Source organism: Daphnia pulicaria, chromosome 6 (assembly GCF_021234035.1).
Source record: "Daphnia pulicaria isolate SC F1-1A chromosome 6, SC_F0-13Bv2, whole genome shotgun sequence".
Classification (NCBI taxonomy): domain Eukaryota; kingdom Metazoa; phylum Arthropoda; class Branchiopoda; order Diplostraca; family Daphniidae; genus Daphnia; species Daphnia pulicaria.
Genome location: NC_060918.1, coordinates 10725041 through 10743621, shown reverse-complemented (window position 1 = coordinate 10743621; position 18581 = coordinate 10725041). Strand labels below are relative to the sequence as shown.

The 18581-nt window shown below is 44.9% G+C and overlaps 1 protein-coding gene across 9 annotated transcripts in view; it reads right to left on the bottom strand.

Moving 5' to 3' along the window:
• Positions 1 to 1578: 1578 nt before the first annotated feature.
• The window catches only part of LOC124343136 (small conductance calcium-activated potassium channel protein-like), a 54119-nt gene continuing 37116 nt past the window's right edge, over positions 1579 to 18581 (bottom strand). For 5 of the 9 annotated variants that reach the window (XM_046796296.1, XM_046796298.1, XM_046796295.1 and 2 more), the window contains 9 exons: positions 13338 to 13484; positions 9808 to 10335; positions 9036 to 9131; positions 6840 to 7090; positions 6377 to 6547; positions 6154 to 6289; positions 5951 to 6064; positions 5491 to 5688; positions 1579 to 3384 (listed from right to left, as the gene is read on the bottom strand). In XM_046796296.1, the coding sequence (XP_046652252.1) occupies positions 2914 to 3384; positions 5491 to 5688; positions 5951 to 6064; positions 6154 to 6289; positions 6377 to 6547; positions 6840 to 7090; positions 9036 to 9131; positions 9808 to 10335; positions 13338 to 13484 (2112 nt within the window). In that variant the 3' untranslated portion in view covers positions 1579 to 2913. The remainder of the gene's footprint in view (positions 3385 to 5490; positions 5689 to 5950; positions 6065 to 6153; positions 6290 to 6376; positions 6548 to 6839; positions 7091 to 9035; positions 9132 to 9807; positions 10336 to 13337; positions 13485 to 18581) is intronic. The other 4 variants (XM_046796302.1, XM_046796303.1, XM_046796300.1 and 1 more) reach the window with 3 other exon arrangements.

Below are 18581 nucleotides of genomic sequence, written 5' to 3'. Positions count from 1 at the left end.
TCTGCCTGTTACAATCGATAAGGTTTTTGGAACAGTTCCCGAATAGTGTATGCAAGTCGAATTTTCTCTGTCTCTATTCAAGCATTCCGTTTGATATGTCTGGGTTTTATTCTATCAATAGGCGAGCAAAAAGCAAAAAGGCAGTATGAGAGAATAGAGTGAGAGAAAACGACGACGTCTCTGATGATGATGATGATGTTCAACATCCATGAAAGAAAGTATAGCCCACCCCGGTACCCGATCTCTTCCGTCTTTGAACAGTACCGAGAAGCCAGGCGACACGGAGTAATAGTACCGAAGCCAATCTAACGAAAGATACCGACAGCGGGCGTAACCTACCAATCCACTGTTAGATGAGAGACCCTCCTATACAGCTGACGACGTGTGGAAAGGAAAAAAAAGAAGATATGCTGACTTTCCGGTGGCACTGAAAAAAAAAGTCACGAGGTGCAACTTTTTGGACACAATAAAAACGGATCCGTGAGTGCACACGCCAGTGATTTCAAACGTTGACACATGGAGAGAGAGGAAACGGCGGGAACAACTTTTGCCTTTCAGCCTCGCTTTCAGCCTCACTTCCTTTAGAATACCCGAGGAACACCCTGTCCCTTTCACGCCTGGATTTCGTGATTTTTTTGGGGGGGGTATTTTGAACTTTTTGTTGTTGTTGCTAGTATTCTCTCTCTGTCCTAGATGAAGCGACGGAGCATTCACAATTCCCGTCACCAAAACTGTGTTTGTTGCAACGGCTGCACTTTCTTCCTTTTCGGTTGAAAGAGACGGAACGAGTTAACAACGAAGTTATTCGTTGACCTTTTCGTCAGTTGAGATGATTCGAGCGCCGAGTACGGGAGAGAGATGCAATAAGCCCTGCCAGCCCTTTCACGTGAGAGCCACAGCAAATGGCGAGGCTCGAAAATGAGATCAAGTGGATCAAATTGCACGTCTCTCTCCTCTCGATCTGTCTATGTCTATATCTCATCTTGCTCCATTCTATTTGCCCTCATTTCTTTTTGGCCCCTTTTTTTCTTTCTTCTCTTTAAATTACTGCGGGGATGACGTTCATTTGATGCAACCCTCTGGCCCAAGGAATCAACCCCCCCAAAAACAACTTATAATCTCTCTCGGACTCGGACTAAGCCAAACAAGAGCTGCGATGAATCAATAATGCATCCATCTCGGAGGCAAAAATACCAAACGGATTTTGCAATTATTTCGCTGCCACTTGTTACGGATTCAGTTTTTTCTTGTCTTGATTTTTCGCGAGATTACCAAGACGCTGAGCAATTGAAAATTCCGTGTGCTGTTTCACTTTCTTTTTTTCTCTCTCTCTTGGGCGAGTGATCACGTTTCATTACAAATCCAATATTTAGAAAGAAAATAAAGTCTCCAGCAAACATGATCCGGATCGATTAGCAAACCATGAGTCATTCAAAGACGTCATCTCAAAAGAAAATCATTGCTGAATCTTTTGTTCGTTATTTTCCCTTTAAAGAAATCGGTTGTGTTTTATCCAGTACTTTTTAAAAACTCAGTTTTGATTGAATACCAAAATCCGCCGGCTGAACAAAACACAGCGAACGACAAGGTATTCATATTGTTTTATAAAATCAACAGTATACATGGCAGGTGATGATGATACAAAGAAAATCAACTCTTGAATTTGCATTTCAATCCTCAGGCCATATGCGAATGTCGTTTCCAGTTTTTCACGAAAAAAATAACCGCCCAAAAAGAAAACGAAGATTTTTTTTTGTTTGTTTAAAGATCAGAAAGGACTAGATATAACGGCGGGAAACTTAAAAATTATAGAATTCATCATGTAACAATACAGCTGGAGAAAGATAGAGTGAAAGAGAGAGAGAGAGAGAATGAAAACAGACACGACCACAACAAGATGCGATATCATCACTGGATGGTCGAATAGAATTCAAGACAATAAACTGAAATGAAATTGAATCGAATTTTTTTTTTAAGTGGGAGATCGAGGAGTCGAAAAACCGTCGCTGAGTTTCATTTTCCAAACTCAACCGTTTCCCTTTTTTTCTTTCTATCCCCTCTTGTTCGTTATTGTACATACATGGGACACAACTGAGAGCATAGAAACATTATATATTTGTTCAATATAATTTGTAAGTATGTTCGATAACGGTGTGTACGGGATTAATTATATAACTTGTATACCTATTCAAAATTATTCGATCGTGAGGATGCGCACCGGGCACATCCGGTCCATTCATGTCACACTATAGAAAGAGTCGAGCAGATGAAAGAGAAGTTTAGGTTCTTTTCTTTAGAAAAAAAAAAAAGAAAATACAATTTTTATCTATCTATAGGACAAAAGATTCTTTTCAAGTCTCACAACAAAAGAAGAATCTCAATGGTGACACCACTTGAAACATAAAAGAGACTCGACATTTTTGAATGAAAAACAAATGAAATCAGCAGACTTAAAGACGAAGAATCCCGCGTTCAGTTCAAACACCGGAATCACCAGGCCATCATCGTCCTTTTCTTTCTTTCTTTCATTCATTTGCTTTGTGTAAAATAATGTTTCCCTTTCAATTTGTAACTGATCGAACTGCTTGTAACCGAGGGGAGAGAAAAGTACAATTGAAAATGTTTTGCAAGGGAGAAAACGTGAATAGATGCTCTCGCAACATTTGCCGGATCATCATTTAAAAAACAACTTGTGGTTTTCGTTTTGTTATTTAAAAATTTGCAAAAATCTCATTTTCGTCATGTAGTTAATGATAATAATATGTATACTTTTTATATATGTATATCTTAATATGTATAAGAAAGAATTTGGATTAAAGGAGGGAAAAGAAAAGATTTTTCCTTTTAATTTTTCTTTTCTTTTTCGGCGAGAAAAAGAGATGTAGGTAATTAAGGATCTAGCTCAGATGAGAGTTAACTGAGTTTGGGCTTGGATGGCAGCGGCGGTGGCTGAGGTGGTTGCGCAGGTACGGGCAGGGCCGCTGATGTGGACGCTGCTGCTCCCGCGGGAGAAGTGGCCGTCCACGTTCCGGGAGAGGATCTCGAGTGCGTGACTCCTCCCCCACCAGACGAATTATTAGCGCCACCACCACCACCACCACCACTGCCGATGCTGCCATAGGTCGATTCGGGGTGTAGAAATTGTTGTCGTCGTTGTAACTCGGTGCCGTTGTTCTCCGTCTGTGGCGGCTGCGTCCAGCCGCTGCCGCCTCCCGACGGCTGATTGTTGATCATAGCGGGCAGGTAGCGCGAGATTGCTTCCGGTAGGGCTTCCAGAGTCTCTTGCAGAAGAGTCAGCTTCTCTTCCAGCGTGCTCAAGCGCTCCTCCATCACGTCTTGTCGGGTGTTCATCTCAGAAACGATTTCGTAAACCGTGTTTTGAGTCTGCACGCGCAATTATCGCCATAAGAAAAAGAAGACAAGAAAAAGAAGAAAAGAAAACGTATAAGTGTCGGATGTTTTCAGGGAGGAATAAATGTTTCGGTTAGTAGGATTTCATTTTTTCCCCATTTGGATTCGAAATCCCCGCCACAATTTCGTTATAAAAATGACGATAGCGCAGCCATAACATTTTCTATTTCAAATCTTTCCTTCGCTTTTATTTTTCTTTTTTTTTCGCCTCGCTGAAACGATGGCGGTCTTCTGTTCTTCTTTCCCGCTGCTTCCGTTCTTTCATCTGTGTTTCTTACTTTCTCCGTTTTCTTTCTTTCTCCATTTCCTCCTCTCTCTCCCATCTTCCTTCTTTCTTTCTTTCTTCTAGCCTTAACATGCTTTGCGCTCTGTCCCTATTGGCCAACGTTAAAATGTCAATAGTTGAGTGGAATCAGAACGGGGAAACCCGAGATAGGATCGGAGCATCGCATCACATTGTATAAAGCTGCAAAGGAAGCGGCTTTGATGGTTTGGGGACCCTGGGCCCCGGTTGGGGGTGGCAGAGGCGGTGGCAGAACAGCGGTGGAGGCGGCAGCCAAATGAGCCAAGACGCAAAGCCACTTGGGGCAGCCGAGAGAGAGAGAGAGAAATAGGAGAGTTTGAATTGAGAGACGCATAGTAGTATTTCGTGATCACGCTGCATGAGAAGACGGTAACCACTACTACTACCAGATCGCTGGCAGAACAGAACAGCTGAGTAGAGGGAAAAAATAGAAAAGCTCTTTAGTCCCTCCGATGACAAAAGGGCAAGAACGGGGATCAAATGCGCGCAATCATCCCATAGGATGATTGTCCGTAATAACGGAAACCATCTCAAAAGGAAAGAGACGGCGGCAGTCAGAGAAAAGCTTTGACATCTGGGCCGGCTTCTCCAACTCACAACCTTCAACAGTCTTTTATTGTAGTGCCTATATGTATTTATTCACGTCAATCTAGTCTTACGTCTATATGGTTATTGATTGACGTCATCGCTTCGCATGCCGTCTCATAGCCGTTCATCCATCAAATGCTCCGGTAATCCCTCTCGATTCCCGGCTTCCGTTTCCACATATGCCGCCGCTATATATAAGACGATCGCGGACGTTCGGGACCGCAGCGGAAAAAAGGGAGGGGAAAATAAAAGAAAAAAATGGAGAAAGAAAATAAGCCAAATAATACTTTTCCTTGTACATTCGCCCTCCTTTTCTAGCCATGAACGACCGTAAGCAGAGCTAATGCTACTGTATGTGCACAACAGGATGCGAGAAGGATGGCCTTTCGTCCGCCTCTTCAACTTTCTATGGGATATTCACCACAAACAGTCTAAACATAGTCTACATTCCTCCTTCTTCTTCTTCTCTTTGAAACCAACAAAGAGAATAATAAGAAGGACGAAATCCCGCAAAACCAACCAAGCCACCACGTCAGATAAAAAAAGAAAGACTGAAAGGCAAATAATAGCAGAATAGACTTGAAAGTCATTTGCTATTCCGGTTCGGATGTGATGTAATCACGCACAGTGGGTTATTCCACAAAGTGACACACAAAAATATTATACCAGTTGTACATGTGCAGTAGTACAATATCGCCCTCGACAATGCACAGACATCACAGACAGTGATGGCAAAACTAAACCCGGATCAATCTCGGGTGGAAAAGAAAAAGAACTTGACTGCCGAGCATCACAAACGTTCTTTCTTCCCGATACAAATCACGACCCCCCACCAGTACCCGGGAAGAAATATCTGGCACTGTTTATCTAAGAGGATTTGTTAGAAGTAAAAAGGAGTCACAAAAATTTGACTGCATAAATGCACGGCTACGCTATTTGTTTTCTTCTTGTTTGCCGAGTTTCTCATTTTATCGGCGGATTCTACTCCACTTTGACTGGCAAGAATCAAAAAGTCAAAAAGTCAAAAAAAAAAAAGGAAACAAACACCCGAATCTCATCCGATCGCTTGTCGTCAGTCGGCGGATCGAATGTCGAGGAAAATAGATCCGCAACTGATCGAAACTGAACCAAGACGTGACACATCCGCCGCACGTTAAAAAAAAGTAAAAAGGAGTCAAATCCGGTACCTTGGCCATATCGGTGATGGTGTTGGCGTTGTCCATAAGCTTTCGCTGATCCATCTTGACCTTTCGAAGTGAGTAGATGGCCAGCAGAAACTTGCGTTGGTGCGTGCGTACTCGGCCGGGATTGACGCGCTTCACCAGTTTCGTGTGCTTGTAGATTAGCCACGTCTCTCGCAGGACATTGGCCGCCGCGTTCTTCAACTGCAAAGTCCAGGGACGGAAATAGCCGAAATGGAAAAGAGAGATAAGAAAAAACAAAACAGACAAAACAAAACAAAATAAGTAAGAAGAAATGAGAAATGATCGAATCCGATCCGACATCCCTTGTCGGGTCGTCCGGTTGTGCTGGCCATCATTTTCGTGACGCGGACAGAGACTTGGACGGTCGATTGGATCGTATCGGGTTCTTATATGTTCAACAGAGAAAAAAAGAAGTTGTTGGCCGGCCGGCCGGCATTCTTACCCGCTTGGTGAGTTGGGTGTCCATCATGAAATTGTGGACGTGTTTCTCGGCCCGCGTCAGCTCCAATTTCCTCGAGACGACAGCAACGAGCAACGCCGTGCAGCCAGCACCCTTCAACATTGGATCAATCCTCAATCAACTCTTTTTTGGCTGGGTGGACAAAGGGTTGATTGGGATACGAGCACGGAGTAGAAAGTACTCACCATGATGCCAGTCGTGACGGCGATACCGCGTCCGCAGTACGTGTTGGGCACAATGTCGCCGTAGCCGACGCTCAGAAACGTGATGGCAATCAGCCACATGGTGTTGAGCAGATTGGCGTGCTCCTCGTCGTGATACCTGCCACGTCGCCCGGAATGAAATTCATTGCCGTTGCTTACGTAAAATCAAGTGAAACTAATGCGATTCTCAGTCTATAATGTGTACCGTTCGCACTGACGCAGAGTCCAGCTGGCGATGATCCACAGCGACACCATGAAGACGAGAAGGACGGTGCCTGGACAAATGGTCATCAGCGTTTTCAGGACGAATCGCGTGTTGAAGTTGATGCGGTTGAGAGCTCCGATCGATCTCGACGATGCGTCCGTAAATAGTTTACTAATCAACAAAATCCATCCGACGACGGAGAGAGCAGAGAGAAAACAAAAAAACCATGTCAAAGATTATCCATCAGATCGATACCTCCATCTTCTCTCTCTCTCTACTGCACCCAACGATAACGACAAACGAAAATTGCTTCTTGTTTTGTTGTCGTGTCCGTGTGTGTCTCCTGAAAATCGAATGAATCGTTCATGGCGAAGGAAATGTCACGCCCAGTGACGTGCACCACGGACACGAGTGACGCCAGCAGACAAAACGGAGAGGGGGGGGGGGACTAAAGGATCCTCACCTGTGAAGAAGCATGACTCGGCAGATGAGGTAGAGTCGTAGGAACATGGGCAGACTGAGTGCAACGTCGACGGGCACCCATTTGGATCCGATGACGCCGCCGTGGTTGGCCAACTTGGTCGTCCACAAAAAGTAATGCTCGCCGGGAATGGGGTGAACGGCGCAGATGAGCAGCTCAAAACTGATCTGGCTCATCCGCTGCCACGTCATGGCGATCCTCCAATCGTCCGCACAGTTGTCAATCAGGAATAACTGCACGTGGAGGACCGGACCGGTCGTTTCGATACGACAAAAGGCGCACACACAATAGACACAATCAAATAAACGCCATTAGCTGTCACGTTTTTCAAAGGAAAATTCTTGGCTCAAACCCTTGCCAAAAAAGGAGAACGGACAAAAGGAAAACGAGCGGGGCCGTAATGATGGAACTTGACTAATAAAATAAGACACGACAGCCGACATTGAGCTGCATCAAAAGCCTGGGAGACATCATTGTTCGCCGTATAAAAGAAATGATGATCAATCGGTGAAAATACAAGTGCCAGCCAGAGAAAGTACGGATAAATCAGGAGATGCTACACAGTAAATATCGATGATTTACGACCCCTGCCGAGTTGGGAGTCTCGAGAGAGCGAGCGCGGGGTCGACGAACGGGCGGTGGGTGGATGGATAGATGGATTGTGTGCTCCGGCCCAACTATTGTGCACACTCGAAATTGGGTCCAGAGTGCGCGGGCGCCAACATTTCGTCTCTAATGCCGTCGTCACAGAATAGCCCTACACAGAATAGCCCCACACACGCGCTATGTTTAACTGCACGTGTGTCTCTCTATACTGTTGATGGCTGGTTGACAAATGAACAACTCCGCCCGACGCTGCTGCTGTCGCTAGCTGCTCACTGCCCATTTCCTAGTCCAGTCACGTCCGTGTAGTCGTGCACTTGTAGAAAAACGAAACTATGGCAACTACCATGAAAAGCAATGATCTTTTACTCACGACCTATAATAGCCATATAACATCCGCCTACGCCCTATAATTCTGTTTTGTCTCTCGCTCGACCATGCTGCACTAAAAACTTGATCTATCCCAGCGCTATATTTAGAAGACTAAATATAGCGGCAACCTATTACGACCCAAGTTAATGGCACCAAAGACTGTCGTCGTCGACTACCTCCCGACCCAGCAGGAATCTCTCTCGAGTAGTTCCATGTCGTTCATTTACTATAAATCGGCTGCCAGAGAGACGCTCGGAAAAGAAGTAGCAGCAGCAGCTGAGACATTCCGAATGTTACGAAATCTCGCTAAACATATGGTTATGTACTGCACTGCACAACATATATTTGCCATCATTCTACTAGATTATTAAGGACGGAGAAACGGCGACGAACGGAATGCACTGCACAAACTACGGACAATAAAGATGAAAGGAACAAAGACAAAAGAAAAATACAAAAAGTCTTAGTAAAAAGAGAGAGAAAGAGAGAGAGAGCTGTAGGTCAATTTTGTTTGTGTTTGTGCTCGGGAGAGTGTGTGTGCAATACATCTATCGAGACGGGAAGTGTTGGCTTCCTCATCGATCTGATCTCCTCTCCTCTCTAGACTCTTATTCCCCACTTGACTAGACTTCGCTCCGCCGCTGCTGCTGCTGCTGCCGCTTTGTGCTTTGGTTAGATTCGGTGCGTTTCAGCTTCGCATGTTGGTCGGAATGATTGCAGTATTCATTGCAAGTCCGGAGGAGCTTCCTCGCCCGCGTCAGGGGACGTTTGTTCGGAATAAGCGGTAGCAGACAGAGCTGGAGCGAGAGAGAGAGAGCAACAAAGAGGAAGTAGAGAAACGAAGCGGTCGTTTTGACGCTTGGGAATGATGGCCTAGTCCATGGCCCAATCTCACTTATCCTTCAGAACTAAGCCTCCGAGAGAGATAGAGAAGAGAGCGAATAAGGTGGAATGATGGCAATAGAGAGATGCTTGCTCCCTGTGTGTGTACTGTGTGTGTTTGCTGGAAACGAAGATATTGATTGGAACGGACCCTAGCCAGTAATGCATGTCCTACTGTAAATAGACACGCATGGAGGGAGAAACCTCCGCAAAACGGGATTGCCGAGATAAGTGAAACGGAATATTTCCAAATAATTTCAAGCCAAAACGAAGTGGAACCGGACCCCCAACTTTGTGGGAAAACAAATCAGAGTCACGTACCTGGACTTCTAAGGCGTGGTAGGCTACTATCAAACCCAAGAGAATCACCGTCGAGACTGATATCAACGTTTTCAAGGCGGTCGAGTAAAATGATGCCTACAAAAGAAAAGAAATACAAATAGGAGAGAGAATACATATAGAAGAAATAAAATGAATGATACACATGAAACTCGGTAATCAATTCATCATCGTCTAACTGCGTAGGCTTTCCCCACTGTGTGATGTGACTGTCTAGATACACGAACTTAATTAGTTTAAGATGAAAATGGAAGGCCAATATAAACCAGAAAGAGCGAAACCAAAACAAAAGAAAGGAAACGAAATACTAGACTGTGAGGGATGTAACATTTCGTGTCGTTAGACAATCAACCCAATGGGCGGCAGAAAACGAAAATGGGCAACGCAATGGGCGAATCGTTTCGACGACACATCCGAGACGGCCAGTCGTAAAGTTATTCTCGGCAAAGGATTAAACGACCAAAACGAAAGCCCATCCCAAACAGAACGAGAAAGAAAACGACAAAATTAGAAAAAAAGAAAAGTTTTTTGGGGGGACCAAAATTCCAAGGGAAAGAAAAGACGGGCAAGGATGACGAACTGTGAAATGACAAGAGTTGAAATTCTCGTCTTTCACGAGAAATATTTCGAGCCACGTCAAATGCAGTGGCATGTTTGAACGGCTGCCAGACGACGGCCAATTAGCGTGAAGAAAGGAATTTGCTTTCCACAAATACGCAAAAGAATGAAAAAGAGCCTTGGTGTTTGTCCTTACTTTGGTGTAGACGCCGGCGCTGGCCAGCTCGTTCTCGATGACCATGATGATGATACCGAACATGCCGATGACGAGTGCGTAATCGCTGATCCGTTTGCGTTTCTCGAACAGCGCTTTCCGCCGGCCAAGTCGATAGCCGACGTTGGGCCGGTTCTTGCCCATGGCCAGTGGCGTGACACCCATTCCTCCGCCGGTTGAGGACGAAGCGGCCATGACCTGTCCGCCGCCGGATGCAGCGCTTCCGGCTGCTCCGCCAATCGAGCCCGTCGTGGCGATGCTGATGCCTCCCAGAGCGCTGGATTTAACGCCGCTCCCGTTTCCCCCTCCGCCGCCTCCGCCGACAACACCGACCAGCTGCTGCTGCTGCTGCTGTTGCTGCTGCAGCTGGCACCGGTCTTCAGTGTAGCGCGGGTACTCTGAGTGGACACTGACCAACGCCGTCGTGGCCTCTTCGTTGCCGTCATTTCTGCTGCCACCGGTGGCTTTCATGGAAGAAGGTATCGACAGTGTGGACACCGGTTTCCGCAACTGTTTCAACAACCCCAAAACAAAAGGACGACGGCAAACAAAAAAAGAAAGAAAGAAAATGGTTAATTAATAATCTCAGTTAACGATGTTTCTTTTAGAAAAGCAAAGTGGCAGGCAGTTGACGCGTTCGACCCAAAACACAATTCGAATCGTACGTGACATTCGCCCAAGTCTTTTGCATCTTTTCAATTCAAAGAGTAATTGAAATCAAATACATGTACGTTTGCAAGACAAAATTTAAATAGATCTAGCAAAAGACTTGCTGCAATAAGTCACTTACAATTGTAATCAAGTTTTCTTTTTTTTTCAATTGGTTCTTTCAAAGGTTGTATGGTTACGTGTGAGAGTCAACCGCGAATACGTATACATGCGACAAGGAAGGCGAAGACTCGACAACTAAACACATTAGAGACAAAAATGTTGTAATCGAAAGCGGACCAGTAACCGTCCAGAATCTTCCGTCATGCAGGTGACAGAGCAAAGCGAAACAAAGTCAACTAAACCAAACAACCGACGACACACGTATGAAATCCTGGGCAGATTCGAGGTTAATTCTACGCTTCCGTGGATAGCAGCTTTTGAACCGGTCGTCCGACACGGGTCATGCCGACGATGGAACGAAGAGAGAATGAGATTCCGGGGCGTCTTCTAGCCTTTTAAATATATGCGACGACGTACGTAGTAGTTTGACTTGATCGAATTCGACTCTACTGTAGACTGACGACTTTTTTGTTTTGTTTTTTTTTTTTTCAAAAGGAAAAGACAGCCGTACGGACGTGATCTGTATATAGTATATATACTTATTGCGTAACGTCAAGACACTAACCGACTCGAAGTGGATCAAAAGATCTTCCCCGCGGTAGGGCCTATACCGTCTTACGGTTAGCCAGAAAAAACTCCATCCCTTTGGTTCCCCACTGAATTAAGGACAATAATAACCCGCCAGCGTCAGCCTCCCCATCACTTTTCCAAGTCTGGTTCGATTCACACGCCCGCGGTTCGGGACAATCAGCGGTTTTTCAAGAGCTTTCGTGGTATTTTCTCTCCTTCTTTTTCTTCTTCTTCAAACAACCTCTTTCAAGGAAAAGAATTAAGTTATTGGGGAGAAAATATAGCGAGGAAAAGGTCGAGCTTTTAAACGAAATTTCGGTGAACTGTAAAACGACCAGGAAAATAAAAAGGCGCTGGGCGGGGAACGGCTACTTGACTGTAGTGTTTTGGTATCTTTCCTTTTCTCGACGGATGACTATATACAGCTTATGACGGGTATCTACAAAATAGTCTACCCTCTCTATCCTTTTCTAAAAAAATAAAACTTTTTTTCGGTTTTTTAAGACGAGAAGAGAGGACAGATGCACTGCATGGGTCCGCATGTGTTACGACTAACCGGAGGACGAACCGGGCACCGTCGAGAGATGGGAGAGGGTCTATTAATAATTGTTTGTTATGCACCGGCTCGGGACGCTTTAAGTCCTGCCCCAACAAGTCTCAATGTTCTCTCTCTCTCTCTCTCTCTCTCTCTTTCCATCTCCAAAATCACACGAACAAGTCAACCCTGGCGCCTTCTCTCTTCGTTCAACAGACGGACGACGGATAACGGGACAGACGGTGCGCCTAGAGTTTAGAAAAAGAGAGAAGAGAAAGACGAATTCGTTCGTCCGTCCGTCTGTATGTTTTCCAAAGGTATATTATTAGATGGGCTAACAATATACGTCACTGTACGCACAACCCTTTAGTAAATTTGCTTTGCCCGTGACGTCTCCGTCGTTCCCTTTCCCCCGAAAATTTCATTTTCTTCGCTTAACTGTTGACATGAAGGGAAATGACTCGTAACTTTTTTGATAAAACAACTTGTCTTCGCCTACTTGCATTCTACGCAAGAAAAATCCACCCCCTCTCAAAAAAAAAAGAAAAATGGAGAAACAAGCTGCAAATTGATTCCGTGCGTTTGTCGTCTGTCATCACGTCGGAAACTCGACGAGATGGAATGAAAACGGAAGCGAAAAGAGTCAAAAGCGGAAGAGTAAAGAAGGAGGAACAAGGTGGTGAAAAGAGTTAGTTTTCAATGTCGACATCGATATCAATCAGTTGCAGCCAATGGAAAAAGGCGGGTGGGTGATGATAACAACACAACAACAACACTAAGAAAACAACACTATCATGTCTAGAGGATTGCAAACTTGTGAGAAAAAAAACGGGACGGATAGAAGTTCGTCTGTGCCGTACAAAGTCGCTGTTATATAGCTTATTGCGTTTGCTGTGACAGGAGGCCCCCGATGTGTGTGTGTGGGGGGGGGGGGGGGGTTAAAAAAAAGAAACAACTCGAGAACATATACGGAGAGAAAACAAAACACAACAAAACGATGCTGCTGTTGCTGCTGCAAAAGGTGATAAAGTGAGTTGTGATGAGTGCGAAGTGCGTGTATGTCGACTGTCGAGTTTGTGTCAAAAGACTCTATAATAAAGAGTGTGTGTGTCGTGTGCTCGGCTCAACCAACCAGCGGAGTGTTTTTTACTTTGTGTAAATAAAAGTCAGGAAATAACAAGAGAAATAATAAGAGGGGGAAGGGAAATGCACCAATCTATCGATAACGATCCATCGCAGAAGCAAAAGAAAAACATTCCGCTTTCTTTTTACTTTTTGGGTGTGTGTGTGTGTGTCTTGTCCAACGAATTCGTCTACATGTCAACAATGCCGGTCGACTACACACACACACACGCTGCACACAGACACGAATCTATTCGACCGATGTAGTCGGAAAAGTACTACCGAGCTGGTGGAGGTAATAGGTGGAGTGTACCGCCGTAATGGCAGTCGAAAGGGAAAAGAGGAGGAACGAACTACTCAAATATTGGAAGGAAAAACGACCAAACACAAAAGAGGAAGGTAGTAAGGATCGAACGTGTGTGTCTTTCGTGTTTTTTTTTTCGGGGGAGGGCAATTATAATTTATTTTTTTTTTTGTTATTTGTGTGTGTGTGTGGCAACAAGAGCACTCGCACCGTGATGGAGACGGTTGGAACGACTGCACTGGTGGCCAAGACTTGACCGGCCGCTGCCGTCGAGCTGCCGGGAGTCAGCGTTTCAGAGGCGGCGTCGGTGTAGGCGCGCCGAAATCGGGATCGGCGGATTTTCGTCGCCGACTGCAGCTGGATACATACATACACACACACACTCAACTCACTTGTAAACTTGTTTATGTATATACTGCAAATTTATATTAGTATATAGTTCAACTTAAAGAGAGAAATAGATTTATTTAGACATGATTGGGCGGAAAAAAACTATTTGAGGGCGAGATTCTTAATCCGAAATAGAGAACAAATTCAGTTGTATATACAAACGCCTCTTCAGTAAAAAAAATAAGAGGCAAAAAAAAAGAATAGCACGTCGTGAAGTAAGATAGTAAGAAGAAGGAAAACGAGGATAAAATTTTGTTTACTTTCACTTCAAAACAATTCTCACGCACTTTTCCTTTTGATTCCGCTGGGTAATAACCTTTAAAACAGAAACTGCGTTACAGGAATTGGACCGTTTAGTTTCGTTCCATTTCCAGTCAACAGCCAACCAACGGGGTTGTTTTTCTTTTTCTATTCTTTTTCCTCCGTCAAGAAAAAAAAAAAAAAAAAAAAAATAGACTCAAAAAATAAAACTCGAACGCAGCAGTCACAGTGTCTTGTTTCTTTTGGGTAAACCACAATATTTGTCGGACTGGTTTTCCGATTCAAATCGACTGCAAAGATGAAACGCTAGTAACTCGGCGAGCGCTACAGTTTTGATCGTAACAATCGCCATCATTCAGAGAGCCAAGACTGCGGAACGGGCAAGAAACTTAAAAGAACCCAAAGACCCTCCAAAATGTCAAACCAAAGACCTGCCAATCATCGCAATAAAAAACGGGGGGACGAAAAAACGAAACACAAGTTGTTGCGGTCGGTTCGTTGGAGACAAAAGGATTTCACGAAAGAAAACTCCCGGAAATAAAGAGGAAGAAAACAAAAAAACATACATGTACCGAAAAAAAAAAAAAAAAAATTACAAAAACGAAAGGGAAATAGATGGAAGCCCACAGACTGTATGGATCTGGCCTCTTTTCTCTGTGTCTATATGATTTATTCATTCACAGTCTGAATTGAAAAATTCATTCCATATTGTATTCTTCGTTTTCTTATGACAATTCATATGTTTGCTTATTCTATTTTTTTGGTCCTTCCTTCCAAATCCAGTGACCATCTAAAAGGGTTTCGAGAATGAAAGAGAGAGACGAATAGCTGCCAACGTTCATTATTCAACGGGAAATTGACGACGTCGTCGCGTCCTTTTTTAAAAGGGAGGGCGGATGCTTTAACGCGTCGCCGAAAGGTGGGAAAACGACCAAATGATGAAGGAATGGAAAACCCCCCTCCATCTTGTATCCTTACATTTCGTGTTGCCCTTAGTTGTCCATTAGGGGCGACAACGTTCGATACCCATTACAGTGTATCGTTTTCTTTCTCTGACGCAACTCTTTCACAGAGTCTCCAACCCTCAAGTTTCCAAGTCAGTCTCATTCTCGCGTTTCTTCTTAAAGCTCCTGTCAGCTCGCATCATCTACTTCTCTTTACGGGGAAAATCTCGAGCGTACACAGCATATATAGTGTGTGTAGTATATGTCATTTGCGCTAGATTGAACAACAGCAGCAGCAGCAGCAGCAGCAGAGGCAGAGCAACAACAGGGCTGGCGGCCTGATGGGCGTTTGTTTTTTTGTTTATAGTTATTGTGGTCCATCTTCTTCTTCTTCTTCTTCTTCCTTCCATATATCTGTTTATTCTCCTTTCTCTTTTGTTCCGTCATTCTCCTTTCAGTCTCTCCTTTCTCTCTCTCTGCCGCCTGATATGGCGAGTAGTTACTACACACTGTGCTCTCTCTATACGTACGTAGCACAGCGATCGATCGAACGAACGATGGCTGACGGGAGCCTCTCCCGTATTCCAAGGACACGGCGATGCCTGACTTTGGCCTGCGAGCTCTTTCCTACCGTATAGTATTTGATGGTATTATTTCGCCCATTTTCGGGGCCGCGCCCTAACAGCCTCGACGCACATCAGGGCAAAAGTTAGTCGACTGTTCGTCAATGACGGTGACGCCGTTACACAAGTCGCTGGGAGGTAAAACTATCCCAGGCAACAACAACGACAACAAACAAAACAAAATATCAAACAAAAAACTAAAAAGGAGCGGACAAAAATAAAAAGAAGAGATGAAAAACTTTGGTCGTATTTCCGTATAACCACCGGCTCCAGTGCGACCATGACGCACCCAGCGCGTAACACGTAAGAGCACTTAGTGAATTAGTGATTCCGAGCTGATTCCCATCACCTTCCTTCTGCCAAACATCTTTATCCAATGGGCGACCAAAAAGTGAACATTCGACTGATTCTCATATAGTTTGGACGCCGTCGCTGCCCAGCTTTATCTCTTTCTCTCTCTCTCTAGATGGGTATTGTTCTGGTCTATTATTCTCTTTTTGCCTTTCAGAATCCAATCAAACGCAGCAACACGGGCTTATTTGGCGCTCATAAACTATGTCGGCATTCGGCGCGTTCTATGTCTCGGCACATCGTCAAAACTCGGAATTACGTGTGCGCGCAAGGAGACGACGACTCTCGTAACTGGCCGACGTACAACGACAAGAAGAAGTAGAAGAAGAAGAGAAAAAAGAATATACAAGGACCTGAGGCTCGAGTAGGGAATGAAGGAAAAAGATAAAGAAAGATTGAGTGTGCGAAAAGGAGAAATAAAGAAAGAGCCGCTTTGATATAGCTTCTTTACAGCCGGGATTATTAAGTCGGTCGTTGGTGTCGTACCCAACCAGCCACGGAGGAGGAGTATAACAATAGAAAGAAGAAAAAGAAGAAGAAGGAGAGAGAGAGAGAGAGAGAAAAAAAAAGAAAAGGGCGATGAGGTTTCCTCGGATGAAAAACCATCAACGACGAACGAAACCTCGACTGATGGCTGCCTCTCACATCTCTTGATTAGCTCATTTCTCCTTGCTCCAGCACCTTCCCGGCTCGGCTTGCATCCGACCCGTCTGCTGCCGTCAGTACGCTGAGTCTGTACGTACGTACGTATAGACTGGCCCAAAATAGAAGCTCATCACCATCAAAAGCTCCCCCACCCCCAGTCGGGTCAATGAGACGGTCGCCGTGAATGAAGACACTTTTTCAAGTGTTTGACTCTCTTTGAGCTGAGTGAGGTTGGCCTGTATGCGACAGCAATGACCGTGAGTGCGAGGTGTACTGTTGAATCGACAGTCCGGGTTTCTTCTATACAATTACAGATAGATCTACAGATAGAGAACAAGGAAGTTACCAAAGAGATGGAACTCTGCTTTCTATTGGTATATAGAGCAGAATGAACTAATCAACGTTGGGTCCGTCCATCACGAACCCAATACGTCACTTGTAATTGAATCGTCGTCCTCTCGAGATTTAGTGCTCTCGGCTTCTTTGCTGGCATCATCCACCCTTCAAAACCTCCCACCGCCCGTCTAAACTCAAAAGCTCATCCCACCACCACACTATAGAGACTACACACACAGACAGCAGCAGCAGCAGCAGCTGTACACTTGTATAGGCTTTTGAGGCCGCACGGCAATCCGGAAGGACCGATCCAGCCACAGCAGAGGCTCGACAACTTGACTCTTGCCATTTGACTGTGCTATACATAGTATAGACAGACATTACATTACCACAAGATCCTCGTTGCCTTAGATTCCCTTTTCTTTCCATTGTTGATGGAGGGTTAACAATTCCCTTCCATTATACACAAACAGAACTGACGGATGGATGCTAAGAAAAGATGATGATGGCGGCCCGGAATGAAAATAAAAAGGAAACGAAAAGAGAAGAAGAAAGAAGAAAAAAAAAGGCGAAAAAGGAAAGAAGAAGAAGGGCGATCGCGACGGATAGGCCGGTTCCGACTCTTCATTCTTACAACATTTCTTTGTGGGGGAAATCCCCGAGTAGTAAAAAGAAATGCGCACAGCACACCCACCGAGAGAGCGCCATTTATCTCGACGGCGATGCTGCTGCTGGATGTTGGTACGCGCGTTTAGTTAATATAACTGATGAAAAACAGGGTTGTAGCAACAGCACAGAGAGAAAAGGGAGCGGGAGAGAAAGGCAAGAGACGGATCGTCGTTCCAAGTCCATCCATCTCTCGGGCTCTGGGCTAAGAAGAAGTGGGGAGGCTAGAGTTCCCCAAGTGCTGCTAACACGGTTGAACGAACTAAAGAGCAGTGCAGGGTTGGCCACAGATATATAGAATCCCCAACGAATGGCACACACACACACACACGACGGTGCTTTGCTAGTGGTGGTAGTAGTGGTGGTGGATGCACCAAAGGATCAATTCGCTTCGCATTCTCTATGCCGTTCGTCTCCGTCGTCGTCTCTCCTTATTCGCCTCTTTCTTTTGCGACCCTTTTTCTAGCCCACTTTTTTTTATTATTTGCTATGTGTGTGTGTTTGAGTGCGTTTCCTTCCTGTTTCAAAAGATGGATGAATATCGTTTGTTCCTTTCACAATAGACGGACAGAGCGCGCACTGTCGCCAGTTTTTGAATAACCGAATCGATTTCGTCGTCCTCCCTTCTTTGTCCCCCCCCCCCCCTTCAGTCGCTTTTACCGGCGTCATTTATCTACATCTTGCCAATCGCCATCCAATTCAAAATGCACAGAGCAATCGAATATTACGAACAAGAAAGAAAGAAAGAAAAAAAAGAAAAATGGGGCAACCAGACGTGGCGTTACGTAACTTGAGATATTGATGGTGTGTTAAAGTCAATTCGGAGGAAATGCCGGGCAGAACCCAACGAACTGCGGGAGAAATGACGGCCGTTTTGGAACGGCCGGAAAATCATTGACCTTGTTGATGAACTTTTGGCCGACTGCCTCTTTTTTTCCTAGCCGCTTTCGAGCTAGCTGTGTTTGTTGCCGACTGTCTGTATCATCCATTGGCGCGAAACGGCCGTCGTTGAACGTCTTTTATGTATGGGGAACTGGGTGGTGGTGTTGGGCCGAGGATTTAATCAAGGAAGAAGGCGAGCGTTGATGACTCTATGCGCCATTTCGCCACAAAATTTCCACCAACATCACCATCGTCTTCCTTCCTCTCTCTCTCTCTCTCTCTCTCTCGCCCCAACTGTCTATAGTTGCTACTATCTGCCGCCAAGCCATCCGTGTCTTTTCCAACTGTCTTTCTAT